General features: G+C 47.6%; 1 protein-coding gene across 1 annotated transcript in view; it reads right to left on the bottom strand.

Moving 5' to 3' along the window:
• The window catches only part of LOC147120592 (protein mono-ADP-ribosyltransferase PARP14-like), a 213,375-nt gene that overhangs the window by 129,788 nt on the left and 55,647 nt on the right, over window positions 1–27,940 (bottom strand). The window contains exons 3-6 of the mRNA XM_085986722.1: window positions 23,541–23,595; window positions 23,259–23,429; window positions 9,901–10,149; window positions 9,466–9,702 (exon numbers count right to left, since the gene is read on the bottom strand). Coding sequence (XP_085842848.1) covers window positions 9,466–9,702; window positions 9,901–10,149; window positions 23,259–23,429; window positions 23,541–23,595 — 712 coding nt within the window. The remainder of the gene's footprint in view (window positions 1–9,465; window positions 9,703–9,900; window positions 10,150–23,258; window positions 23,430–23,540; window positions 23,596–27,940) is intronic.

The raw sequence follows: 27,940 nt of genomic DNA, 5'->3' as shown, positions 1-27,940 counted from the left end.
ATACCTTATGATACGATGATCACTCGTACCCAAGTGTTCTCCCACAGACACTTGGTCGACCTGGCCCACCTCATTCCCCAGCACCAGATCCAGCAATGCCTCCTTCCTAGTTGGGCCAAGGAAATACTGGTCAAGGAAAGTCTCCTGAACACATTTCAGAAATTCCTCCCCCTCCTTTCCCTTTACCCTAGCATTATCCCAACCGATATTTGGGTAATTATAGTCCCCCTAACACCAATTCTATAGCTCTTGCATATCTCTGCGATGTCCCTGCAGATTTGCTCCTCTACCTCCCTCTCACTATTTGGAGGCTTGTAGAATAACCCCAATAGCGTGATCATACACTTTTTGTTCCTCAACTCTAACCAAATGGATTATGTCCTTGTCCCCTCAAGAACAACCTCCCTTTCCAACACGACAATGTCTTCCTTAATCAGCACTGCCACCCCACCTCCCTTTTTTCCTTCCCTATCTTTTCTGAACACCTTGCACCCTTGAATAATAAGTGCCCAGTCCTCTTCGTTTTTAAGCCACGTTTCTGTTATTGCCACAGCATCATATTGCCACATGGCTAATTGTGCTTGTAGCTCACCAACCTTATTCACCACACTTTGTTCTGACAGGTTTCAAAGGACAGAGTTTAAAGTGGCAAAAGAAAATATGAAATTTAGGCAACATTATTGGAATTGATGATAGAATTATGGAACAGAGTAACAGAAGGATGGTGAACTGGAAAGCCATGCAAGGCCTTAAAAAGAATTGGATGAAGTCCTATTAGGAGACTAGTAAGTATGCTGATGGGACGTTTTGGAGGGTAGGCTAGATTGACCAATGGTCATCTCCTGCCCAAAACATTACTGTTATTACCTCATATGTCAAACATAGTGCTGTGGAGGCTTTGTTTCCAAAGCAATCGTCCCCCTCCAATGACCCCGCCCATCACTAAGATATATGAATCCCTCCAGGGATGCTGTAGCCCGGCCATTGCATCCCGTGGAGCCCGGCCCTCAAAACAGGAGTCAATGTTCACAGCCTTTGCAGCGTTGGTGGAGCTCAAACGGCTGCTACGCTGACTTTGAGTCAAACCTGTGCTCCGCCTTGGAGAGGCTGATGCCCACTTTGGAGAGACTGATGGAACAAATGGATAAAGGCTTTCAAGGCATCTTCTTCCGTCTGCTCTCCCACAGATCAGTGTCCTCTCCTAGCTCTGCTGAAGAGGACAGAGAGGCGGAGACTTCTGGGGCCCAGCAATAAGATGACAACTGCTTTCTTCACAGAAGCAGCTATATCACGTATATGAATGTCTGACTAGCCATCATGCTAAATGGTCCTTCAGAAGAGCCCCAGTCTCACAATATTAGGCTTTCCATGGTATTGCATCAGAATAGGCAAGTCCAGATGACCAAAAACCATTAGTCACAGCTGCCACGAAGACACCAATCATTTCTGAAGGCCCGCAGAAGAAGGTACCTCAAAGGAAGAGAATCCTTATCATGCTACATCACTCCCAAGCTCCAGCAATGAGACTGGTATCCAGCTATGATACAGAGTGAGTTAAAGTGGTGAGCAGCAGCAGGTACTGGTGGTAGGGACAACCTAGGAGATAGCTTGCTGGATGGCAATGTCCTCTCCTAGCTCTGCTGAAGAGGACAGAGAGGTGGACATCTGGGGCCCAGCAATAAGATGAAAACTGCTTTCTTCACAGAAGCAGCTATATTAGGTATCTGAAAGCCTGCCAAGGAGTTTCACCACCATGACTGAAAGAGGAGTCTGCTTCCAGCCTGTGTGATGTCAGCTTGTGGTGGCCACCTCCAGGGATGCTGTGGCCTGGCCACTGCATCCTGTGGAGCCCGGCCCTCACAACAGGAGTCAATGTTCACAGCCTATGCAGCGTTGGTGGAGCTCGAACAGCTGCTATGCTGACTTTGAGCTCAAACCTGTACTCCGCCTTGGAGAGTCTGATGCCCACCTTGGAGAGACTGATGGAACAAATGGATAAAGGCTTTCAAGGCATCTTCTGCAGTCTGCTCTCCCACAGATCAGTGGAGGTGAGGAGTCTCAGGCCCATGGAACTGGCTGTGATGCAGCGGAAGTGGCACACATTGCCCTATCTCGGCATGTCTGCACATCTGCTCCCTCGCCATCTCCTCTACCAATATCAACCATGGTGCCAGAAAGCCAGCTGGGCCAAACTGCCCCAGCAGTAGCCAAAGTGCTGCAATCTGCCGACGGGTTTTCAGAGGTTCGAGCTCTCAGAAGTCGCCAGCCACAAGGATCTCAAGGGTTCACCCACATGAGGAACAGCAGCCTTCCACCAACTCTCTGAAGCCACTGGGAGAGCACCGCAGAGGAATAGCAGGGTTAGTGAACCTTTGCTTCAAAATGCTCTATGATGTCCCTGTTGCTCCCATGGCTCTGCTTGTACTTCTGTTACACAGACGTGGTGGGGTTGCGGAAGGGTGTCATCAGCCATGTGTAGGGGGTAACCCTTTTCCCCCAGCAGCCATCCCCTGCCGTACCTGGATGGGGGGGAAAGTGGCGGGAATATGAGTGTCACAGAATGAAGGCGTTGTGTCAGCTGCCAGTGAAACTGACACACATGGGAACAGTAGCATAGTGGTAATGGGAATGGTAGCATAGTGGTAAAGTTACTAGGCCAGTATAATCCAAAGGCCTGGATTAATGATCCAGAAACATGAGTTTAAATCCCACCACAGCAGCTGGGGAATTTAAATTCAGTTAATTAAATAAATCTGGAAATCTGCTGTCCTTACCTGGTTTGGCCTATATGTGACTCCAGATGCACAGCTATGTGGTTGATTCTTAACTGCCCTCTGAAATGGCCTAGCAAGCCACTCAGTTGTAACAAACCGCTACAAAACACAATAATAAGAATAAAACCCAGCATCGACCTTGGCACCGGCTACGGCATACCCAGTCCAGTCGACCCTGCAAAATCATCTACACCAACATCTGGGGACTTGTGCCAAAATTGGGAGAGCAGTCCCACAGACTAGTCAAGCAACAGCCTGACATAGTCATACTCACAGAATCATACCTTTCAGCCAATGTCCCAAACACCTCCATCACCATCCCTGGGTATGTCCTGTCCCACAGTGGTATACAGTCGGGAAGGAGTGGCCCTAGGAGTCCTCAACATTGACTCCAGACCCCATGAAGTCTCATGGCTTCAGGTCAAGCATGGCAAGAAAAACTCCTGCTGATTACCACTTACCGCCCCCCCAGCTGATGAATCAGTACTCCTCCATGCTGAACACCACTTGGAAGAAGCACTGAGAGTAGCAAGAGCACAGAATTTACTCTGGGTGGGGGACTTCAATGTCCATCACCAAGAGTGGCTCAGTAGCACCACTACTGGCCGAGTCCTGAAGGACATAACTGCCAGTCTGGGCCTGGGGCAGGTGGTGAGAGAACCAGCATGAGGGAAAAACTTACTTGACCTCGTCCTCACCAATCTATCTGTTGCAAATGCATCTGTCCATGACCGTATTGGTAGCAGTGACCGCACAGTCATTGTGGAGACGAAGTCCCCTCTTCACACTGAGGGCACCCTCCATTGTGTTGTGTGGCACTACCAGCATGCTAAATGGGATAAATTCAGAATAGATCTAGCAGCTCAAAACTGGGCATCCATGAGCCACTGTGAGCCATCAGAAGCACCAGAATTGTATTCCACCACAATCTGTAACCTCATGGCCTGGCATATCCCTAACTCTACCATTACCATCAAGCCAGGGGATTAACCTTGGTTCAATAAGGAGGGCAGAAGAGCATGCCAGGAGCAACACCAGGCGTACCTAAAAACGAGGTGCCAACCTGGGGAAGTTGCAACACAGGACTACATGCATGCTAAAAAGTGGAAGCAGCATGCTATAGACAGGGCTAAGCGATCCCACAATCAACAGATAAGATCAAAGCTCTGCAGTCCTGCCACATCCAGTCATGAATGGTGTTGGACCATTAAACAACTAATGGGAGGAGGAGGCTCCATGAATATCCCCATCCTCAATGATGGTGGAGCTCAGCACGTGAGTGCAAAAGACAAAGCTGAAGCGTTTGCAACCATCTTCAGCCAGAAGTGCTGAGTGGATGATCCATATCGGCCTCCTCCTGAGGTCCCCACCATAACAGAAGCCAGTCTTCAGCCAATTCGAGTCACTCTGCATGATATCAAGAAAAGGCTGAGCGCACTGGATACAGCAAAGGCTATGGGCGCCGACAACATCTCGGCTGTCGTGCTGAAGACTTGTGCTCCAGAACTAGCCGCGCCTCTAGCCAAGCTGTTCCAGTACAGCTACAACACTGGCATTTATCTGACAATGTGGAAAACTGGCCAGGTATGTCCTGTCCACAAAAAGCAGGACAAATCCAATCTGGCCAATTATTGCCCCATCAGTCTATTCTCAATCATCAGCAAAGTGATGAAGGTGTCATCGACTCACTTACTCACCTATAACCTGCTCACTGATGCCCAGTTTGGGCTTCGCCAAGATGACTCGGCTCCCGACCTCATTACAGCCTTGGTCCAAACATGGCCAAAAGAGCTGAATTCCAGAGGTGAGGGGAGAGTGACTGCCCTTGACATCAAGGCAGCATTTGAACTACTGAGGCATCAAGGAGCCCTAGTAAAACTGAAGTCAATGGGAATCGGGGGGGGCAAACTCTCCACTGGCTGGAGTCATACCTAGCACAAAGGAAGATGGTTGTGGTGGTTGAAGGTCAATCATCACAGCCCCAGGACATCGCTGCAGGAGCTCCTCAGGGCAGTGTCTTAGGCCCAACCATCGTCAGTTGCTCCATCAATGACCTTCCCTCCAACATAAGGTCAGAATTGGGGATGTTCGCTGATGACTGCACAGTGTTCTGCGCCATTCACAATGCCTCAGATAATGAAGCAGTCCATGCCTGCGTGCAACAAGACCTGGACGACGTTCAGGCTTAGGCTGATAAGTGGCAGGTAACATTCACGCCACACAAGTGCTAGGCAATGACTACCTTCAACAAGTGAGAATCTAACCACCTCCTCTTGACATTCAACGGCATTACCATCGCCGATTCTCTCACCATCAACATCCTGGGGGTCACCATTGACCAGAAACTTAACTGGACCAGCCAAATAAATAATGTTGCAACAAGAGCAGGTCAGAGGCTAGGTATTCTACGGCGAGTGTCTCACCTCCTGACTCCCCAAAGCCTTTCCACCATCTACAAAGCACAAGTCAGGAGTGTGATGGAATACTCTTCACTTGCTTGGATGAGTGCAGCTCCAACAACACTCAAGAAGCTTGACACCATCCAGGACAAATCAGCCCGCTTAATTGGCACCCCATCCACCACCTGAATCATCCACTCCCTCCACCACCGGCGTACCGTGGCTGCAGTGTGTACCATCTACAAGATGCACTGCAGCAACTCGCCAAGGCTTCTTTGGCAGCACCTCCCAAACCCGCGACCTCTTCCACCTAGAAGGACAAGGGCAGCAGGCGCAAGGGAACAACACCACCTCCAAGTTCCCCTCTAAGTCACACACCATCCTGACTTAGAAGTATATCGCCAATCCTTCATCGTCGCTGGGTCAAAATCCTGGAACTCCCTCCCTAACAGCACTGTGGGAGTACCTTCACCACACGGACTGCAGCGGTTCAAGAAGGCGGCTCACCACCAGCTTCTCAAGGGCAATTCGGGATGGGCAATAAATGCTGGCCTTGTCAGTGATGCCCACATGCCATAAAAACGAATTTTAAAAAAATATTTGCATTATCCTTCTGCAATAATCAGAAACCAGTTGAGGGAGATGAAGCCCTTCTTGTTGATGTAAACTGCTGGCTCATCTTCTGGTGCCCTAATAGCTACATGTGTGCAGTCTATTATGCCCTGGACATGAGGGAAACCGACCACTGCTGCACGTCCCAGAGCTGCTTCATTCTGGCTGTTGGCATCCATTGGGAAGGCAATGTACTGCTCTGCTTTGGCAAGGAGGCCATTGGTGACCAGCCAGATGCAGCTGCACACTGCAGACTGGGAAATGCAGCTGATATCCATTGTAGCAGCCTGGAATTTAAGGGCAGTGGTGACTTTGAGAGCCAGTGGCAAAGCACAGTCCTGCAACAACAGCCTGGTGAAGCACAGTCTCCTCATACTCTGCTCCTCAGAAATAAGAAACCAACTGACTAGAGATCCTTGTCGTATAGATCCCGTGGACTAGGTAAGGCCTTTTACGAGCAGATCCGCCTCACCTGCTGTCTTCTAACAGGCCCACCTCCTGCATTGTCCTGCTGTCTTCTAACAGGCCCACCTCCTGCATTGTCCTGCTGTCTTCTAACAGGCCCACCTCCTGCATTGTCCTGCTGTCTTCTAACAGGCCCACCTCATGCATTGTCCTGCTGCCTTCTAACAGGCCCACCTCCTGCATTGCCCTGGTTGTGGAGGCTGCTGTTGCTGCTGCTCCTCTTCCTCCAACTGCTCATCCACCCAAAGGAAAGAAGCACAAACATCACCCATAATCAGGGTAAGTAAGGGGGACAAACATCAGATCAAAGCAAACTGCAAGCACAAAACTGCCTTGGAAATGCACTACTCACAATAGCACACAGATCGTAAAGGCCTGAGTGCCTGCAGGCGAGTGCCCCATTAAATTTGTGAAGCCAATCCCACTAGGCTTCAATAGCGGGTTTGCTTCTAGGCTGGATGTCCAAGTCAACTCCGGAGCTAAAATGGCGGTCAGCCTAAGTTGATTTTCCCGATTTTAACCGCTCAGCCATCTCATTCTCATCGGACGCATTGGGTTAAAATCGGGGCGGTAGATAGATATTATGAAGCTTAAACTTAGAAACGATGGGGGCGATTTTCTGACGCCGGAGGAGGTGGGTTTGGAGTCGGGAAAGGCGGGAAAATTAGAATCAATGAGGTCGGGTTCGAAACCCGACTCCAACCTGCCTCCGTGGGATTTTGCCGGTGCCGGTTTTGGAGGTCGGGAAACGCCCCTGCCTCCAGCTGGCCATTGCGTTAATTAACATCTGCAAATGCTTGTTAAGGGCCTCTCTAAGCCTATTTTGAGAGGCCCTCGTGAATTTTCCATCATTTCGGCGTGCTTCACGCAATTTCTGAACCACGCCAGGTAAACCTGGCGGGTTAACTCGTGGGTGGCCTCCTCACTGCTGCAGGTCTAACAAGACCTCGTTTACTGCAGCAAGGATTACTTGCAGGTGCCAGATCTTGGCTTTAAAAGGTCTCTGAGCACTTTTAGAAGGCCTTCCAAAGTCGGAGGTGCTACAGCTTGACTCCATCAACTGTGGGACCTCCTGTGAAGACCCGCGCCCCGCTTACAATGAGCGCTTCCCCAGAGGAGGCATCTGCACGCAGAATGGGAAACATTCATTTCCTTTCACCTTGGACCTCAGATGAGGATGAGGACCATCCAGGGCAGCAGCAGAACCAGGCAGCTCAGCAGCAACATCAGCTGCAGCCCCAACCTCCTGCTCAGCCACCTGATGCTGCACAGGGCAGAAGGCACCAGCGCATCGCGGCACCTCGCTGCAGGAGATACCCCCCACAGAGGGTTTACAGACAAAGGATGAGCTACCTCAACATTAGTGAGCAGCAGTGCCAAAGGAGGTTGAGACTTTCGCGTGAGGTTGTCCGAGAGATCTGTGGCCTGCTGCAGCAAGACCTGGTGCCCAGAGGCTGTCAAAGTCACCACCGCACTCAACTTCTTTGCCTCAGGCTCCTTCCAGGGATCATCGGCAGACATCAGCGGCATCTCCCAGTCAGCCGCCCACAGGTGCATCACCCAGGTTACCAATGCCCTTTTTGCTAAGTCCCACAATTACATCCAGTTCACAAGGGATCAAGCAAGTATAACCGCACATTTGGTTGGATTCGCAAATATGGTAGGCATGCCAATGGTGCAGGGCATCATAAACTGCACACATGTGGCCCTTAGGGCGCCCCATCACAACCCAGCTATCTTTGTCAACCGAAAGGGCTTCCACTCCCTCAACGTACAGCTGGTGTGTAACCACAAGAAGGAGCTCTTGCATGTTTGCACCATGTACCCTGGCAGTTGCCATGATTCTTTCATCCTGCGGCACTCTAATGTTCCTCCGCTTTTCAATCCACCAAACCAACTTAATGGATGGCTCCTTGGTGACAAATGCTATCCCCTGAAGAAGTGGCTAATGACGCCGATCAGGAGGCCAGCTAACGAGGCTTAAGAGCGCTACAACGCCAGCCACACTTCGACCAGGTCCATCGTAGAGCAGACCATTGGGTTGCTGAAGATGCACTTCCATTGCCTTGACCGATCAGGTGGAGCACTCCAGTATACACCATACAGGGTCTCCAGAATGGTCGTGGTCTGCTGTACATTGCACAACATCGCACAGCGTCGTGGCTTGCAGCTTCCTGATGAGCAAGCGGCTCAGTTCCAGCCCTCCTCAGATGAGGATGAGGAGGAGGAGGAAGCTGAGGAGGAGGAGGAGGATCTGGAGGAGGAGGAGCAGGAGGAGGAGCAGCAGCAGGAGGAGGAGTAGGAGGAGGTCAGAGCGCTGGTGTTTCGACCAGCGGCAATGGCAGCATGTGAGCACATAGCTGCCAGGGATGGAAGGGATGAACTTACCATGGCCAAATTTGTATAGGTTGGCCGAGTTGGCACATGTCCTTGGCTCCATGCTAGGACTTCATTGACAATGGACATGACTCTCTGGCCTCCTTTCAGTCAGGCCACCAACCTGACAATGCAAGTGTGGCATTGTCCGCAATGTGGAGCTGCCTAAGGCTAAATAACAGTTGGCATAACGCCAACATTTTGGCATCAAATCATGTTAATGCTTTCCAACAGGGATGGCATTTCATCAATACACAGAAACAGTCTCCCAATCTACACACAGATCTGGAGCTTATATCCCTTGCCAGCTGTACCCACACAGCCTTGACTTCTTTGGCAGGCCTCTTCCTCTGAGATGAATGGAAGAACGCCTCCCTGCTAGATCTCACCCCCTCAAACAACATTTGCAGCGCCTCATCTGAGAGCCTCGGGTAGGCCCTTGCCTTGGAGTTGGATATAGGTATCTCAAAAGATGTTGGGCGTGGTGCAGGAGACGCAGAAATGCTGTGGAGTGAGCCAAGGGAGCAAGAAGCCACAAAATCAGACTGGAAAAGTCCTGTCAACGGAGGCGAGTTTCAGTCCCAAAACACTAATTGAGCAAGGGCATCCCACACCTCTGAAATCAAGTGGCCAATCATGGGAAAATCGCAATTTTTTGAAAACTATCAGTGGAGGCGAGTTTCAGACACACCCAAGCTGAAACCTGCCTCCATCTCACCTCCATGTGAGAAAAATCACCCTGATGTGCTGGAAAGATAGCCAGCAGGAGATAAATAAATGATAACATTTGAATTCTTAAAATACATCAATTTTTTTCATTAAAAAATGAAATACTCTACCCTCCTGATCTTGAAAACGAAGAACAGCTGTCCTTTCAAATCTTTGGATATTAATTTCTGCAACTTCCCCACCACCGCTGCGTTTGGTGTTTGAAAAGTACAAGTCCAAGACTTCATCGGTCAGCCTAGGATCAATTCCTTCTATCTGCACAGTATCTGTCTTCTCCAGACGGTGGGCAGTGATAACATTGCTTTCAAATGGCTTCTGACAACAATTCTGTAGAAAGGAGTTGGCATCTAAAAAAGCAACGTAAGGAAAAATTCTGTATTACTGCACACAGGCACATTAATCACAAACTTCAATACAGGCCTCAGTGAAACCACTTCATTCAGTTCCACACATCAATCAACCTGGCTTCACCCCCAAACATGCAAATAAATGAACTGCTGTTTGCTAAAAAAAATTAGAAAAGAATAAAGTGTGAGAACACCAACCTATATCAGTTTCAAATGTGACCGCTACTGTTTCACCATCTTGCAGAGGTTCGATATGATGCCCTGTGCTGTTGCTGAGGCTGTCAACATACAGAGAAATATGCTCTAACGTCGAGTTGCCATCAAATCCCCTCAGAACAAATTTTCGGGAGTCGTACTTTTCCTCTTCTTTACCTTTATCATATAATTGCACTTTCAGAGTTTTGCCCCCCACTTTGTGCTGTTTTTGTGAAATAATTTTTTCCAGGCCTGTAAACATAAACCAGAATTGCAAAATAATCAGTCAGTCAAATGGATCTATGTATGAACCTTACATCACTTAGAGTACCCATCACAGCCATAGCGCTCTTTAGACATTGTGCAAGTCCAACCGCTTTCACAAAATAACTCGCTCGATAACCTGGTGCAATAGGCAACAAAGAATAGGTTAGCAATTGTGTTAAAACAGCACACAAAGGATTTTTGCATAAGCTTCATCAATCCAGTGCATTACCAATGGAAATTAAGTCACTAAGTTCGAAATAACAACAGAAAATGCTGGAAAAACTCAGCAGACCAGGCAACATCCGTGGAGGGAAATTAGAGTCGACGTTTCGGGTCAAAACCTTTTTCAAAACTGGAAAGGAAATGAAATAGATCGAAAGGCAGGGCTGGGAGAGAACAAAAGTGAAGAGACATTAAGAGGTATTCAAAACGAGACGTGATGGTGATAGGACTAGTGGAGACAAAAGACGGCTCAGATTAGGTGTGAAATGTTCTGGCAGAATGAGAGACAGCTGTCATGTGGGAGAGAGAAAAAAAAGGAAATGGGGGGAGGGAAAAACCAAAACAAAGGTGTGGATAAAAAATATAAGTAAAAATGTAATAGGGGCCGAGGTTATGATCTGAAATTGTTGAACTCGATATTGAGTCCGGAAGGCTGCAAAGTGCCTAATCGGAAGATGAGGTGCTGTTCCTTGAGTTTATGTTGAGCTTCCGTGGAACAATGCAAGAGGCCAAGGACGGTGAGGTCCGAGTGGGAATGGAGCGGTGAATTAAAATGACAGGCGACCAGAAGCTCGGGGTCACCCTTACGGACTGAACGGAGGTGTTCCACAAAGCGGTCACCCAATCTGCGTTTGGTCTCCCCAATGTAGAGGAGACAGCATCGTGAGCAGCGAATACAGTATACTAGATTGCAAGAAGTACAAGTAAATCGCTGTTTCACCTGGAAGGGGTGTTTGGGGCCCTGGACAGTGGGAAGGGGGGAGGTATAGGGGCAGGTGTTACATCTCCTACGCTTGCACGGGAAGGTGCCAGGCGAAGGGGAAGGGATGCTGGAGGTGATAGAGGAGTGGACTAGGGTGTCTCGGAGGGAGCGGTCCCTATGGAATGCTGAAAGGGGAGGGGAGGGGAAGATGCGTTTGGTGGTGGGATCACTTTGGAGGTAGCGGAAATGGCGGAGGATGATCCGTTGAATGTGGAGGCTGGTGGGGTGAAAGGTGAGGACAAGGGGAACCCTATCGTGGTTCCGGGAGGGAGGGGCAGGGGTGAGGGCAGAAGTGCAGGAGATAGAACGGACATGGTCGAGGGCTGTGTCAACCACGGTAGAGGGGAAGCCTCGGTTGAGGAAAAAGGAAGACATGTCGGAAGCACTGGTGTGGAAGGTGGCATCGTCGGAGCAGATGCGGTGGAGATGGAGAAACTGGGAGAATGGAATAGAGTCCTTACAGGAGGCGGGGTGGGAGGAAGTGTAGTCCAGGTAGCTGTGGGAGTCAGTGGGCTTGTAGTGAATATTGGTCAATAACCTATCCCTAGAGATGGAGACGGAGAAGTCGAGGAAGGGAAGGGAAGAGTCAGAGTTGGACCATGTGAAGGTGAGGGAAGGGTGGAAATTGGAGGCAAAGTGAATGAAATTGTCTAGTTCAGGGCGGGAGCAGCTAAGTTCGAAGGTTTACTGTGTTCACTATTTGAATTGAAATCGTAAATGCCTTCCTTATCTATAGGATTATGATATTCACAGCAAACAGTGAACTAAGGAAGGTTCCTTCATAAACTCTCAATCTCACTCATCCAGCTCTTGAGCATGGCTATAGAGAGTGAAAGAATTGGTCAGGTGTGTTGCTCTGAGATTGGAGCCTTGCGTACAAAGGAAGTTCTGATGAAAGATCAACGACCTGAAACGTGAAATCTGATTCTCTCTCCACAGATGCTGCCTGGCCTGCTGAGTATTTCCAGTGTTTTCTGTTTTAGTACAAAGGAAGGATTGTTTTCCTCCTGGCCTGTTGTTAAAACTGACCTGAGAATGTTTGGTGTGATGCCGAGTGTCAAAAGAGGGAAAATGATACATCACCTCAGCTTGATGAGCACAAAAACAGCAAGTTTTATTGTCCCTTCTTTCCAGTTGTGTAAATAATGTCATTGTGGCTATCCTAATGGCTTGTGGAAGAGAATACCATATTTAGGGATTTTTGATCGATTTTTCTCGCACAAAAAGGATTTTGAGACTGAGTTAGGAATAAGAGTTGTGCTTTAAAACAAAGTGAATTGGCAGAGATTTGAAAAGAAATGGGTAAAGGCTGTAGATATTGAATAATGTGTATTAAAGATAGATGAGCCAGACTGGAAGATCTCACAACTCACCGTATATCTCAAACTGATACATTCAGGATCAGTTATCCCATCCCAGGCCCGTCAGCCAGGGTGGCCAGAGACATTAAGCAATTCATCGTCTCATCTCAGGTGGCCAAACAAATATCCATTCAAATGAGGCCCAAACCCAGAAATAGTTCAGGACTCCCAACACCAGCTGACTTTGTATCAGGTGGAAGTCAAAAATCATCATTCCCCACCCCAGTGATATGCAAATCAGATCACAAGGAGCTCCGTTGGTTACACACCCAGGTTACACTACCGTATAATTAGATACTGGGCAATACAGACACATTCCTCAACGTAAGATGTTCTGCCCATTTATAGGAGTGACCAGCACTGCTGTACCCAAGAGGATATGTAAGGCAGACCCAAAACTTGAAACCGAGGAGAAAACACAGTGCACAGTTCAGTGGGTTGTTACAAAACCCGGGAAGTGAGATTATTCTCCGCTTCTGAAGAAGTGTGGCCTCTGATTGGTTGAAAGCCTGTTGATGCAGGAAGGCTATATGGATGGTACTTTCGTAATCATCTCTCTTTCGCTCTCTCTGACTTCCTCTTTTAAGTCAGGAGCTTACCATTAGAAAAACATTGGATTCCAGCACTGAGAATGTGGATCAGTCTCCTGCTAGAGTATGTGTTGTATAATGCAGAGAGTGCCTCCTTCTATCAATATTTTTTATTGAAAAATCTTAAGGCTTGCCTCATTTGTGTATTAAAAGCTGAAGTGTAGGAATTCCTGTGAGTAACACTAGCACACGAATGCTCGACAAAGTAACGTCATATGTGTTGTGTCGGTACCTTTCTACCTAGACACAATTTAGGACTCAGAGCTCAGAGATTCAAACATGAAGTGCTTTATTGGAAGGAAAAGAAGTTCTGGAAAGTTCCGAACAAAGAGAGCTAAACTTAACCGAGAGAACACCCAACCATTTATCTCCTGTGACAGCGCCACCACAGGTGGGAGGAGAACACACAATACATAACATTTCCTCCCCTCTTAAATGGAAGGTCCACATTATTCCTCAACAGGTAAGTTACTTTCAATGCACTCAACGAACCTAGGGTAGAGGTAGACTGCCTCAAACCCTGACTTTACCCTGGGGTTTATTCTGCCCCAGTCTTGTGGGTAAGTCACTAAGCCTACAGATCCAAGCGTCTTGGAGGCCGCCGCTCTCTGACAGGATACCGGTGGTCATCGCTGGCTTCCACAGCAGTAGGCATTGACACAGGCCTGGATGGAGAAGGTGCCTGTGTCAGTTGAAAGTCAGGAGTTTGCACAGGTGGAACAGTCTCTTTGACTTCCTGTGTTGCACAGGTGGAACAGTCTCTTTGACTTCCTGTGTTGGAGAAGAGCACTGTGGCAAAGGATGCTGGTTTGCGGTATCATCTGGAAACAGTTCAGGCCAACCAGCCGTTGGAGCCTCTGTGGCTGTCTCTGCTCCTAGCAACAGTTGATCTGTGTGTCTTCTCCAGACGATGTCCTCAGCAGTCTCAACCGTGTAAGACACAGGGCCCGTCTGCGCGATCACCGTAGCAGGAACCCATTTCGGTCCAGTGTTGTAGTTTCGAGCTAGGACGTGCTCTCCCGGATGAAACCGTCTCTCCTTGGCTCTTTTCTCTCTCTTTTCAACTTGAGCTTGTTGTTGACGATGGACAACCTGCTCTGCCCTTGGAGGTTTGAGTAAGTCAAAACTTGTCCGCAACTGCGTCTTCATCATGAGCGAAGCGGGGGAAGTTTTGGTTGTGGCATGTGGCTCGTTCCTGTAGGACAACAGGAAGCTGTTCAGACATTGGTGGATTGAGCCCTGACCTTGCGATGTCTTCAAGGTGTGCTTCAAAGTTTGCACGAACCTTTCTGCCTGGCCGTTAGTAGAGGGATGATAGGGCGCAGACCTGATGTGTTGGACACCATTCACATGCAGGAAGGTTGCAAACTCCTGTGATACAAATTGTGGACCGTTGTCACTTACGAGTTGTTCCGGTGAGCCATAATGGCTGAAAATCTCACCAAGTTTCTCAATTGTTTTCTCTGCCGTGGTAGACCCCATCACAGCGACCTCCGGCCACTTGCTACGAGCATCCACAACCACCATAAACATCTTCTCTTCGAAAGGACCAGCGAAGTCCACATGTAGTCGCTGCCACACTTCTGCAGGCCAATCCCAGGGGTGTAGGGTTGCCAGCTGTGGAACATTCCGGACCCTTTGACATGGGGAACATGTTTTGGCTTTCTCCTCAATATTCCCATCGAGACCTGGCCACCAGAAGTAGCTTCTTGCCATTTCCTTCATCCGAACCATCCCACTGTGGCCTGTATGAAGTTGTTGCAGTATAGGTTCCCTCAGAGGTGGCGGAATGATGACATGGCGTCCCCAAAGAAGACAACCTGCCTGGACGGATAGCTCATTTCTTTTTGAAATGTAAGGTTTCAAACTAGGAGAATCTCCTATAGCTCTCCCTCGAATGACATCGTCCATTACCTCAGACAGGACTGGATCGTTGCGGGTGTACCTTTGCACCTGAACTGCAGTGACAGGTGCTCCCTCCACTTGTCTAAAGTAGAAGATGTCTATCTGACGAGGCTCTGGGGGAGTAACAGGCAAGGGTAGCCTCGAGAGACCGTCTGCGTTGCCGTGCAAGTCTGATTTGCGATATTTGATGTCGTATGTGTGTCCTGACAACAGTAAAGCCCACCTTTGCATCCTGCTTGCAGCGAGAGACGGAATTCCGGTGTGGGGCCAGAAGATTGAAGTCAATGGACGGTGGTCCGTCAGGAGTGTGAACCTTCTCTCAAACAGGTACTGATGAAATTTTCGAATTCCAAAAACGATTCCCAAGGCCTCGCGCTCGATCTGCGCATAGTTACTCTCGGCCTTCTTCAAGGCGCATGATGCGAAGGCGATAGGTTTCTCTTCACCCGAAGGCATGATGTGGGATATGACTGCTCCCACACCATATGGTGATGCATCACATGCTAGCTGCACGGGTAGCTTTGGGTCGAAGTGTGTCAGGACCTCCGATTTCAGCAATGCTTTCTTTGCTTGGGCGAAAGCTTCGTTGCACAGTTCAGTCCATTTCCATGTTTTGCCTTGACATAGCAACTGATGTAACGGCTTCAGCAATGTTGCTAATGTAGTGTATGTACCTTTAAGAGAGAACTACTTTTACAGCTCCTGTATACTGTAGTACCGGCAGTGACCACACCTGTATATAAGCCTTGAGCATGCCTCTGTACTGTTAGTCTTTAGACTACCCTCCTCCAGTAAACACCTGTTGATTGTTAATTTACAGCCTCCGTCTAGTTATTGGAAAACATCATACTTTAAGAATCACGGATTCAACAGTGGCGACGAGGTCGATTCGAATCTACCTGCAACTCTGCATTTCCTTTCAAGGACTCGCTCCGGGTGGACGGTGGAAGAAAGTCAAGGCCAGAAGCACAGGCGTCGACCACGAGCAACTGCCCAGTCATCCGGCAGAGAGTGAACATCGCAGGGGAGGCTGTTGAGAGCTGGGTTTGATTCTCCAGCCACGACGATCCAGCAACAGACTGGCAACAGGTACAGCGTAGACCCTTCCCGGACAGCGGCGGCTGGAGCCGACCGACGGCACAGAAAAGGCCGAGCAGCGTCGACGGAGTCAGAGAGAGGGTGAATCGCACAGGGCGCAGCCGGGGGTTGAAAACCGAGCGGCGTCGACGGAAAACAAAAAGAGAGAGAGGGTAAAGCAGCAGCCGGTTTCAGGACCGAGCGGCGGCAACGAGAGAGGCGCACAGGAGAACGCGCAGAGCACAGCCAGGGCTCAAGGGCTGAACAGCGTCTGCGGAGAAGAAGGGAGAGCGCGGGATACGCCATTTTAGAAGCCGCAGCGGAGAAGAAGGGCGAGCGCGGGAAGAAAGGAAAGCGCGGGAGACGCCATTTTGTGCCAGCGGAGAAGAAGGGAGAGCGCGGGAGACGCCATTTTAGACAGTTTAATCACACCCAGGCATGCAAAAGAGTGGCAGTATCACTGCGTTCGACAATGAAGTCGGAGATTGGGCGACATATGTGGAACGCATTGAGGTGTACTGCAAGGCGAATGAAGTGCCAGATGCGAGGAAAGCACTGGTTTTGTTGAATTCCATGGGTGCAAAAACTTATGGCTTACTGCGAAACCTAATAACCCCAGAGAAGCCAGTGGATAAGAATTTCGAAAGCATAGTGGAAATCCTACAGGACCACTTAAACCCCACACCGCTGCTGATAGCAGAAAGATTTAAGTTCCACAAAAGGAACCAGCATAAAGATGAAAGTAATGCTGAGTACTTAACGGAACTGCGCAAGCTATCGAAACACTGCCAGTTTGGATTGGGACTAGCAGATACGTTAAGGGACAAGTTTGTGTGTAGGCTTCAAAGTGAAGGAACCCAGAAACGGCTTCTATCAGAAAAGGATCTTACGCTGGACAAGGCTTTCAGCATGGCAGTATCACACGAAGCAGCCACACGGGGCGCTGCAGAGATACAACGGAGACTGCAAGAATATGGCACCAATGAAATGTCATATGGAGCAGGGAAGTGTTATCGCTGTGGCAGAACAACACATGACCAGAAGGATTGTTGGTTCAAGGACCAAGTGTGCAGACAGTGTGGAAAAGCAGGACACATAGCAAGAGTCTGCAGATCAGGAAAGAAAACCAGCAGCAAGAAATCTCCACAGGAGAAGTACAAAAAGGTACATGAGGTGATGGACAGTAGTTCAGACGAACAGAAAAGTGATACAGACTCCGGAAGCAAGGAGCTGGGTTGTCTGAAACTACATAAGGTAATCAAAATGGAGGATCACCAGACTACCTGGATCATGCTCAAGATAGACGGAGTCCAAGTGAAAATGGAATTGGATCAGGATCAGCCCTAACAGTCATAAACCAAAGGGACTACAAGCAGCTATTTTCACATATACCCTTGAAAGCTACAGAGATTGTCTTGAAGACGTACACGGGGCAAAAAGTCTACCCCAAAGGAAAAATAAGGGTGAACGTGATATACAAAGACCAGTAAATACCCAAAATGGACCAAAATGTATTGCCAGATGGAGGACCACCACTACTGGGACGTGAACAGATCCGGAAGATACAATTAGATTGGCATTCCATACAGGCACTGAAGGTTGAGGCCAAAAAGGATGACGACGTCACACCTGGACGACTGTCAAAAATGCTAACTGACGCACAAGAAGTGTTCCAGGAGGGACTCGGAACACTAAAAGGCATAACAGCGACGATTAAAATAGAGGAAAATGCAAGCCCAAAGTTTTTTAAGGCCAGACCGGTGCCTTATGCGATCCGACCAGCCGTCGAAGCAGAGCTGGAAGGGTTGGAACGTTCAGGAGTACTGTCCAAAGTAGACTGGAGCAAGTGGGCTACACCCATCATTCCTGTAATGAAGAGGTCGTTGAATAATACGCCTGGGGAACCAAAGAAGGTCCGCATCTGTGGGGATTTTAAGGTGACAGTGAACCCAGTCCTTCACACGGTACAATATCCACTTCCACGGATTGAGGATATTTTCGCCTCGCTATCTGGAGGTAAACGCTTCACCAAAATTGATCTGGCCCAGGCGTACCTGCAAATGGAGGTAGAAGAAGCCTCGAAACAATACCTCACAATCAACACTCATAAAGGTCTCTACCAATACAACCGGCTGGTGTTCGGGGTAGCATCGGCACTGGCTATTTGGCAAAGGGCAATGGATCAAGTCCTGCAAGGGATTCCAGGGACCCAGTGTTATTTGGACGACATGCTGATCATGGGCGAAAATGACAGTGATCACCTCGCCAACCTGGAGAAGGTGCTCACTAGATTAAAGGAATATGGGCTACGAGCTAATCGCCACAAGTACGAGTTTTCCCAGAAGCAGATCTCGTATTGTGGCCACGTTATTGATGAAGAGGGGTTACATAAGTCCCTTGAAAAGATTGAGGCAGTAGCCAAGGCTCCAGCACCGGAAAATGTGTCACAACTGAGGTCGTTCCTCGGGCTGGTGAACTACTACCATAAGTTCTTACCAAATTTGTCTACAGTATTACACCCACTGAATACCCTACTGCAAACGGGGGTACCATGGAAGTGGAATGACGAATGTAAACGAGCTTTCCAGAAGTGTAAAGAATTGATCACATCAAAAGAGGTGTTGGCCCATTTCAACCCAGCACTACCAATTCGGTTGGCATGTGATGCATCACCCTATGGTATTGGAGCGGTGCTGTCGCACAAATTCCCAGACGGGTTGGAGAGGCCAGTAGCCTTTGCGTCTCGGTCACTAACCTCAGCCGAGCACAACTACGCCCAGATCGACAGGGAGGCCCTCAGCCTAGTATGGGGAGTAAAAAAATTCAACCACTATCTGCATGGGCAGAAGTTCACCTTGCTGACTGACCACCAACCACTTGTCTCCATCTTTAATCCAAAGAAGGGCGTTCCGGTGATGACTGCACAACGGCTACAAAGATGGTCCCTTTTTCTAGGGGCGAACCAATATGAAATAGAGAAGGGCACGAAACAGCATGGAAATGCTGATGGGCTATCACGCCTGCCACTGCCTACTGTGGAGGAAGCACCAGCAGTGGACCCTATTGAAATATTTTATTCGTCGATAATTGAACGATTGCCAGTAACTAACGCGGAGAAAGAGAAGGAGACCCGCAATGATCCGACACTGTCTCAGGTATATGATTTGACGGTGAAGGGATGGCCAACACATGGCGACTCACTGTTGCCAGCATTCTCATCCAGAAGAGAACAGCTGTCAGTATGCCAGGGGACAGTGATGTGTGGATCCCGAGTGGTAATTCCACCCAAGTTAAGGGAGAGAGTGCTCAATGAGCTTCACGAAGGCCATCTGGGAGGGATGAAAATGAAAAGCCTTGCTAGGGCTTATGTGTGGTGGCCGGGGATCGATCAACAAATCGAGGACCTAACAAAGAGCTGCTCAGGATGCCAGAAGGTCCAAAATGCACCACCACATGCCCCTCTACACCCATGGGAGCGGCCCTCCTCTCCATGGCAACGGGTGCATATTGATTTTGCTGGTCCATTCATGGACTCAATGTTCTTAATAGCAGTGGATGCGCACTCGAAATGGCCTGAGGTGATCAAAATGTCCTCAACCACTACAGAGAAAACGATTGCAATCCTACGGACCATATTTGCCAGGAACGGCTTGCCAGAGCAGATTTGCTCTGATAACGGACCACAGTTTGTGTCCGAAGAGTTTCAGAAATTTATGAGAAGGAATGGGGTAAGGCATTACACATCCGCCCCGTATCATCCAGCCACACATGGATTGGCTGAGAGGTTCGTACAAACCTTTAAAAAGGCAATAAGGGCCATGTGCGATGATGAAATTCCACTACAGCATAAGGTGGACAATTTCCTGTTAGCCTACAGAAATGTGACACATGCAGTTACCAACCAGACCCCGGCCATGATGTTCTTTAACCGAAGGTTGAGATCTCGTCTGGATTTGCTCAGACCAAATGTGCGAAGAAATGTTGAGAATAAGCAATTCCAGCACATCAATGAGAAGCCGACAAGGAGCTTCAATGTCGGACAACCAGTTTTGGCCTGCACCTATCGAACAGAGAAATGGCAACCTGGAACGATATGCACATGGCAGGGGCCATTAATGTACACAGTGGATGTCGGGGAGAACATTGTGAGACGCCACGGCGACCAGATCCTAGCGTCACAGGAACGAGTCAACCCCATGTCTCGCGTACCTGGGGATGAACCCGACATACCGATAGCATCTACCTCAGAAACAGTAGCAGCGGAAACTGATGAACTAACCGACGAAAGGGGGCCAGAATCGCCTCCGCACCAAGAACAAGAACCTCAGGAAAGGCGCTATCCAGAAAGGATCAGGAAGCCGCCCCAAAGACTGAATCTATAAATGGACTATTTCAGTTTAAAGTGCATGTTAAAGTGTTAACTGTTATTTGAATGTTATGGGTACTGTTAATCTAAAAGGGGAGGAATTGTAGTGTATGTACCTTTAAGAGAGAACTACTTTTACAGCTCCTGTATACTGTAGTACCGGCAGTGACCACACCTGTATATAAGCCTTGAGCATGCCTCTGTACTGTTAGTCTTTAGACTACCCTCCTCCAGTAAACACCTGTTGATTGTTAATTTACAGCCTCCATCTAGTTATTGGAAAACATCATACTTTAAGAATCACGGATTCAACAGCTAAGTCTGGAATAAACTTCCCATAGTAGTTAAGTAGCCCCAGAAATGAACGTAACTGGCTCACATTCTGGGGTGCTGGGGCCTCCACGATCGCCTTGACCTTTGATGGCGCCTTATGCAGGCCAGTAGCGTCAATCACATGCCCCAGGCACTCAACTGAAGACTGAAAGAATTCACATTTGTCTTTACGAACTCTGAGACCGTATCCTTTCAGTCGTTGTAGTGTCGCATCCAAGTTCAGAAGATGATCCTCCTCATTTGTCCCAGTGACAAGGATGTCGTCCAGGTAGCACTGGACTCCTGGCAGTCCACTCAAAATCTGATCCATTGCCCTTTGGAATAGAGCAGGGGCCGACGTAATTCCAAACGGAAGGCGGCAGTACCTGTATAGCCCCTTGTGTGTCACAATTGTCAGCAGCTCCTTTGATTTGTCATCGACATGCATTTGTAGATAAGCCTGGCATAAGTCTATTTTGCTGAACTTTTGCCCTCCAGCCAGGCCCGTAAAAAGATCATCAATGAGGGGAAGAGGGTACTGTTCCACAGACAGCACCGGGTTAATAGTCACTTTAAAATCCCCGCAGATTCGAACAGATCCATCCTTTTTCAGGACAGGAACAATGGGTGTGGCCCATTTGCTCACGCTCACAGGCTACAGGACTCCATTCTCGACTAAGGCCTCCAAGTTAGCCTCAACTTTTGGCCTAATTGCATAGGGTACAGGTCGGGCTTTGTGAAACTTCGGCTTGCTGTCAGGTTTAATGTCCAGTTTCACGCTGATCTTTTTCATGCTCCCAAGTTCCCCATTGAAGAGTTCTGCATGTTTGTTTAACACTGCAGTCAGACATGACTCCCCTTTTGACATCATGCGGACTGCAGGCCAGTCCAGCGTGATTTTCTCTAGCCACGCATGTCCCAGTAGCGATGGGTAATTTCCCTTTACCACATATAGTGGCAGTTTTGCAGTCTGTCCGTTCAATTTAACTGTCACCTCAATGGCGCCTCTCATGGCCACAGGTTCGCTGGTATACGTCTTTAGTACAATGTTTGTTGGCTGAAGGGTAAGATGCTTTAGCATTTTGTTGTAGACAGTGTCTGAAACAAGGGACACAGCCGCGCCTGTGTCCACCTCCATCCGCACTGATTGTCCCTCCACCAGTGGTGACACCCAATAGCCATTTGAATCACCTGCAACCGTCAGTATGTGCACCTCTTCCTCCTCAGAGGTGTCGCTCCCCTCTGTTTTGCTTGTTCCATCATACTGCACTGAATGAACACTCTTTTTCCTCTCTTGTCCAAATACAGACATTTTGCTTCCGTGCTTCCCAGCTCTGTCTGTTCTTTTTTTACCTCTACAGGCACGTTCAATGTGACCCTTTTTGCCACAATTTCGGCATTCCAGCTCCGTACACCAGCAGTCATTAGCGTGATGGCCCGTTTTCCCACAACGGTAACATGTGCCGTTCCGCGCACCTTTAGGCTCAGACGACACCTTGTGAACTCTCCCTGTTGAACTCAACTGGTGAGCCTCCTTTTCCGCCATCTCCATGGAGACACTAACTTCAATGGCCTTTTCAAGAGTAAGGTTGTCCTCAGTAAGAAGGCGCTTCTGTGTGGCTGCATTTTGCAGACCACACACGAGTCTGTCTCTAATGGTGTCCTTCAGCACCTCCTTGAACTCGCAGTGTTCTGATAACCTTTTTAAAGCAACAATAAACATCGTCACTGATTCTCCCTCCTCTTGATTCCGTTTGTGAAATCTAAATCTCTCAGCAATAACCAGAGGTTTTGGTGAAAAATGTGCTCCAAGAATTTCCACTAGTTGCTTATATGTTTTAGTTCCTGGCTTATCTGGCTGCACGAGGCTGCGAAGTAAATTGAATGTCTTCGGCCCGATTACACTCAAAAAGGTAGGCACGACCTTTTCATTTGCCACCGCATTCGCCAATACAAAATAGTCAAAACGTTCCGTATATGCGCTCCATTGCTCCACATTTTCATCAAAATCACCGATGTTTCCTAATATAGTAGCCATCTCACGTTTCAAATTAAAATTTCTGTTTACTCACTGTTGTAACATTAATGTGATGCTGCAATCTCTGTTCCGAGTGTTTTGTAGTCGAAAACAAGAAAGTTCCCACAACACAGATTCATCCGATCCTCGTCGCCACTTGTTGTGTCGGTACCTTTCTACCTAGACACAATTTAGGACTCAGAACTCAGAGATACAAACATGAAGTGCTTTATTGGAAGGAAAGGAAGTTCTGGAAAGTTCCGAACAAAGAGAGCTAAACTTAACCGAGAGAACACCCAACCATTTATCTCCTGTGACAGCGCCACCACAGGTGGGAGGAGAACACACAATACATAACAATATGAAGTGGTAAGCATTCATGGAATGCAGTCATTTCTAGGTTGCTATCGTTTTCATCCCTGCCACATATTCTATCTCTCTCTTTCTCTCAGATGGTACAGTTAATGATATCGATATTTACCATCACTGCTAGGGCAGGTCACAAACCAAGAGCGTTCGCCATTTACAGAGATTTCCACATCTGGTGCAATTCTTTCGAAATACATTGCAACAACATCTGTATCAACTGGGCCGTCACTGCGAACCAGCAGCTGGTTGGAGCTGCTTTCCTCTCTCTCGGAGGATTCCAAAACTGAAAGAAAAATGTATACATGAAGGACTCTTTTTTCCTCAAATAATGACTGTGACACATAACGAGGGTCATGGCAGGATGTACTTTGATCTGCAGAAACAAAGTCTGTACCTGACTCTGCCACTGGAACTGGGAATCCTTGATTTTGAAATCCTTTTGCCGGGCTCTGCATAAGGAAAGCAGAAATAGAGTACTGTACACAATAGGTGACTACATTGTTCTAGACAAATTAATGGTGCATTGGTTGTAAATTAAATGAAAACAAAAAATACAAATAAAACAAAAAATAGTCAATTCACTTTCTATTTTCCCCTACTTTTCTCTCCTGCTCCCCTGAATGAGTTGGCTCATGCTGCGGTGCGGTTCCATCGCAGACTAATGTTCCGTGTAATTTTTTTTTTGGTGCATGGGCCCTTTAACGGGCTGCGCAGCCCATTCAATTTTTCGTGCATGTGCGGTTATTTCCGTTGAAAAGCCGGTGAGTGGCCTATGCGGGACCTCCAGACCGCTGCATGGCCGCGCAGCTTAGCAGGAACATAAGAAATAGGAGCAGGTGTAGGCCATTTAGCCCCTCGAGCCTGCTCCGCCAGTCAATAAGATCATGGCTGATCTTCAACCTCAACTCCACTTTCCTGCCCTATACACATGTCACTTAATTGCTCCACAGTCCAAAAGTCTATCTATCTCAGCCTTGAATATACTCAACGACTGAGCATCCACAGCAATTTGGGGCAGAGAATTCCAAAGATTCACAACGCTCTGAGTGAAGAAATTCCTCCTCATCTCAGTCTTAAAAGGCCGACTCCTTATCCTGAGAATATGCCCCCTAGTTCTAGACTCTCCAGCCAGGGGAAACAACCTCTCAGCATCTACCCTGTCAATCCCCCTCAGAATCTTATACGTTTCAATGAGAGCCCCTTTCATTCTTCTAAACTCCAGAGAGTATAGGCCCAATCTACTCAATCTCTCCTCATAGAACAAGCCTCTCATCCCAGGGGTCAATCAAGTGAACCTTTGTTGCACCGCCTCTAAGTCAAGTATATCCTTCCCTAAATAAGCAGACCAAAACTGTGCACAGTACTCCAGGTGTGGTCTCACCAGGGCCCTGTGCAATTGTAGCAAGACTTCCTTACTCTTGTACTCCAACCCCCTTGCAATAAAGGCCAATATGCCATTTGCCTTTGTAATTGTTTGCTGTACCTGCACGCTAACTCTCTGTGTTTCTTCTACTAGGACACCCAAATATCTCTCAACATCAACATTTAATAGTTTCTCACCAGTTAAAAAATATTCTGTTTTTCTATTCTTCCTACCAAAGTGAATAACCTCACGTTTCCCCACATTATACTCCATCTGCCACCTTATTGCCCACTCACTTAACTTGTCTATATCCCTTTGCAGGCTCTTTGCATCCTCCTCACAGCTTACTTTTCCACCTAGCATTGTATCGTCAGCAAACTTGGATACATTGCACTCGGTCCCTTCATCTAAGTCATTAATGTAGATTGTTAATAGCTGAGGCCCAAGCACTGATCCTTGTGACACCCCACTAGTTACAGCCTACCAATCTGAAAATGACCCGGTATTCCCTACTCTCTGTTTTCTGTCTGTTAACCAATCCTTTATCCATGCTAATACCTTACCCTCAACCCCGTGTGCCCTTATCTTGCTTAACAACCTTCTATGTGGCACCCTATCGAATGCCTTTTGGAAATCCAAATATACTACTTCCACTGGTTCCCTTTATCTATCCTGCTAGTTACGTCTACAAAAAACTCTAATAAATTTGTCAAACACAATTTACCTTTCATAAAACCATGTTGACTCTGCCTAATCATATTATGATTTTCTAAGTGCCCTGATACCACTTCCTTAATAATGGATTCCAGCATTTTCCCAATGACTGATATCAGGCTAACTGGCCTGTAGTTCCTGGTTTTCTCTCTCTGTCCTTTCTTGAATAGCGGGGTTACATTTGCTACGTTCCAATCCGCTGGGACCTTTCCTGAATCTAGGGAATTTTGGAAGATCACAGACACTGTTATAATTTTGGTATCCGATTCAAATGGACATTTTTCATGTATGAACATAGATTGCGGTGTCATCAGCTATTTGACTTTGAGAGCCATCATACCTAAACCCACTCCTATCCTCACCCAACAGCCACATTTACTTTCCAGTAGGTCTCTCAGTAGCGATCAGGGATCAAAATCGTGATTTTTCGCTCCTACGTATAGAGGTGGGGAATCCAATTGTAGCAACCTAACTGCTGCCCCAGCTGAGATTTACAGAGTCAGCACAGACCAGGAAATGGATCTGGAACTTTATGGTCAGGATAGCTTCGGATTATACCAGTCAGAGCCTTTACCCATTAGGAAGTTACCATTCATTTTAAGAAAAGTCAGATTGAATACCAAATATGCTAATCATCTTAAAACAATATGATCTGATAATAAAGGATGGGAAAAAGACAGTAGAGAGAAAGGATCTTAGCTCCGAAAATCAAGAAGTAGAATCAGTTTGGGTGGAGCTAAGAAACAGCAAGGGGCAGAAAACATTGGTGGGAGTTGTTTACAGGCCCCCAAACAGTAGTTGCAATGTAGGGCAGAGTATAAGTCAAGAAATTAGAGGCGCATGTAACAAGGGGAGTACAGTAATCATGGGGGACTTTAATTTACATATAGACTGGGAAAACCAAATTTGCAGTAATAGTGTGGAGGACGAGTTCATGGAATGTATACAAGATAGTTTTCTAGATCAGTATCTTGAGGAACCAACTGGGGAACAGGCTATTTTAGATCTAGTATTGTATAATGAGAAAGGGTTAATTAATAAACTTGTAGTAAAGGAGCCTTCAGGGAAGAGTGACCACACTATGATAACATTTTATATTGAGTTTGAAAGTGATTTAGTTAAATCTAAAACTAGGGTCTTAAATCTAAATAAACAAACTACGTAGGTATGAGGGGCGAGTTGGCTAAGGTATATTGGGAAACTACATTAAAAGGTATGACGGTAGACAAGCAATGGCTAGCATTTAAAGAATTAATAATAATTTACAACATACATTCCGTTAAGGCACAGAAACCCCACAGGAAAAGTGGTCCAACCATGGCTAACAAGAGAAGTTAAAGATAGTATTAGATCAAAGGAATAGGCTTATAATGTTGCCAAAAAGCCTGAGGATTGGGAGGATTTTAGAATTCAGCAAAGGAGGACCAAGAAATTGATAAAGAAAGAGGAAAAAGAATATGAGAGTAAATTAGCAAGAGACATAAAAACAGATTGTAAATGTTTTTATAGTATGTAAATAGGAAGAGATTAGTGAAAGTAAATGTGGGCCCTTTAGAGGCAGAGACAGGAGAAATTATAATGGGCAATAAGGAAATGGCAGAGACATTAAACAAATACTTTGGGCAGGATTTTCATTGGGCCGTGGAGGCGGGATTGGAGGCGTGTGGGGGGTTAAAATCCTGAAATCGGGGGGCACGAACCCATCCCGCACCCAACCCGCCTCCATGTCAGTTTCAAAGAAGGCGGGTACCCGACCCATACTGGGACCCGCCTCCCCGAGGCAGGAAGGGGATTAGTGCCAATTAACTGCCTGTTAACAGGTAGTTAACAGGCAGTTTGTAGCCTAATCCCTATTTTTAATGTTGAAGTGTGGGATTCCCGACGGCTCCAAACCATGCCAAGTTAGAGGAGGCGGACCGTTGGGATGAAGGGCTTGGAGGGGTCGAGATGTCCGGTGTTCAGGCGAGTGATGGGTGCATGAGTGCAAAGGTAAGTGTGTTTGGTGTGTGTAAAGTGTTTAAAGAAGTTATACGTACCGTTACTTACCTTTACAGCCTTCCTTCCTTCAGGTCTTGGGTGTCCCTCATCTCACCGGCACAGAAAGCAGAATGGCCACGAGCTGTCAAAAGTTGCAGCATTCAGCTTTCTGTTCTGGAGAGATCTCTAAATCAGCCTGAGAGGAAGGAATTAACTTAGTGTACAGATTGTCAGTGTTTGACAGCTTCAAAGAGCTGTCAAACGCTGATATTTCATCTGTCAAAAGCTCTTGACAGATGAAATGTCAATCTGTGATGTCACCTGTTGCCGGGTGGCCCTTAATTGGCATGCTGAGCCCGCTGGGTGGCCTCAACAAGGTCAATCAAGTGAAAATCGCGTGGGTTGGCCACAACTCGATGGAGGCGGGACTACAACCCCAAAAGTTGTAGTCCCGCCTCCTACACGCCTCCAGTATCAAAATCCAGCCCGTTGAATATATTCAAGAGAAGGGTCAATACATTTTTGGGAACTAAGGGAATTAAAGGATATGGGGATAGTGCGGGAAGGTGGAGTTGAGGGAGAAGATCAGCCATCATCTTGTTGAATGGCGGAGCAGGCTCGAAGGACCAGGACATCACGGCAGGAGTTCCTCAGGGCAGTATCCTAGGCCCAACCATCTTCAGCTGCTTCATCAATGACCTTCCCTCCATCATAAGGTCAGAAATGGGGATGTTCGCTGA

This window comes from Somniosus microcephalus, chromosome 4 (genome assembly GCF_052327205.1).
Source record: "Somniosus microcephalus isolate GS21.2 chromosome 4, FLI_Smic_1.0, whole genome shotgun sequence".
Lineage (NCBI taxonomy): Eukaryota > Metazoa > Chordata > Chondrichthyes > Squaliformes > Somniosidae > Somniosus > Somniosus microcephalus.
Note: the sequence above shows the minus strand (reverse complement) of the source record. Positions and strands in the feature narration are given on the sequence as shown.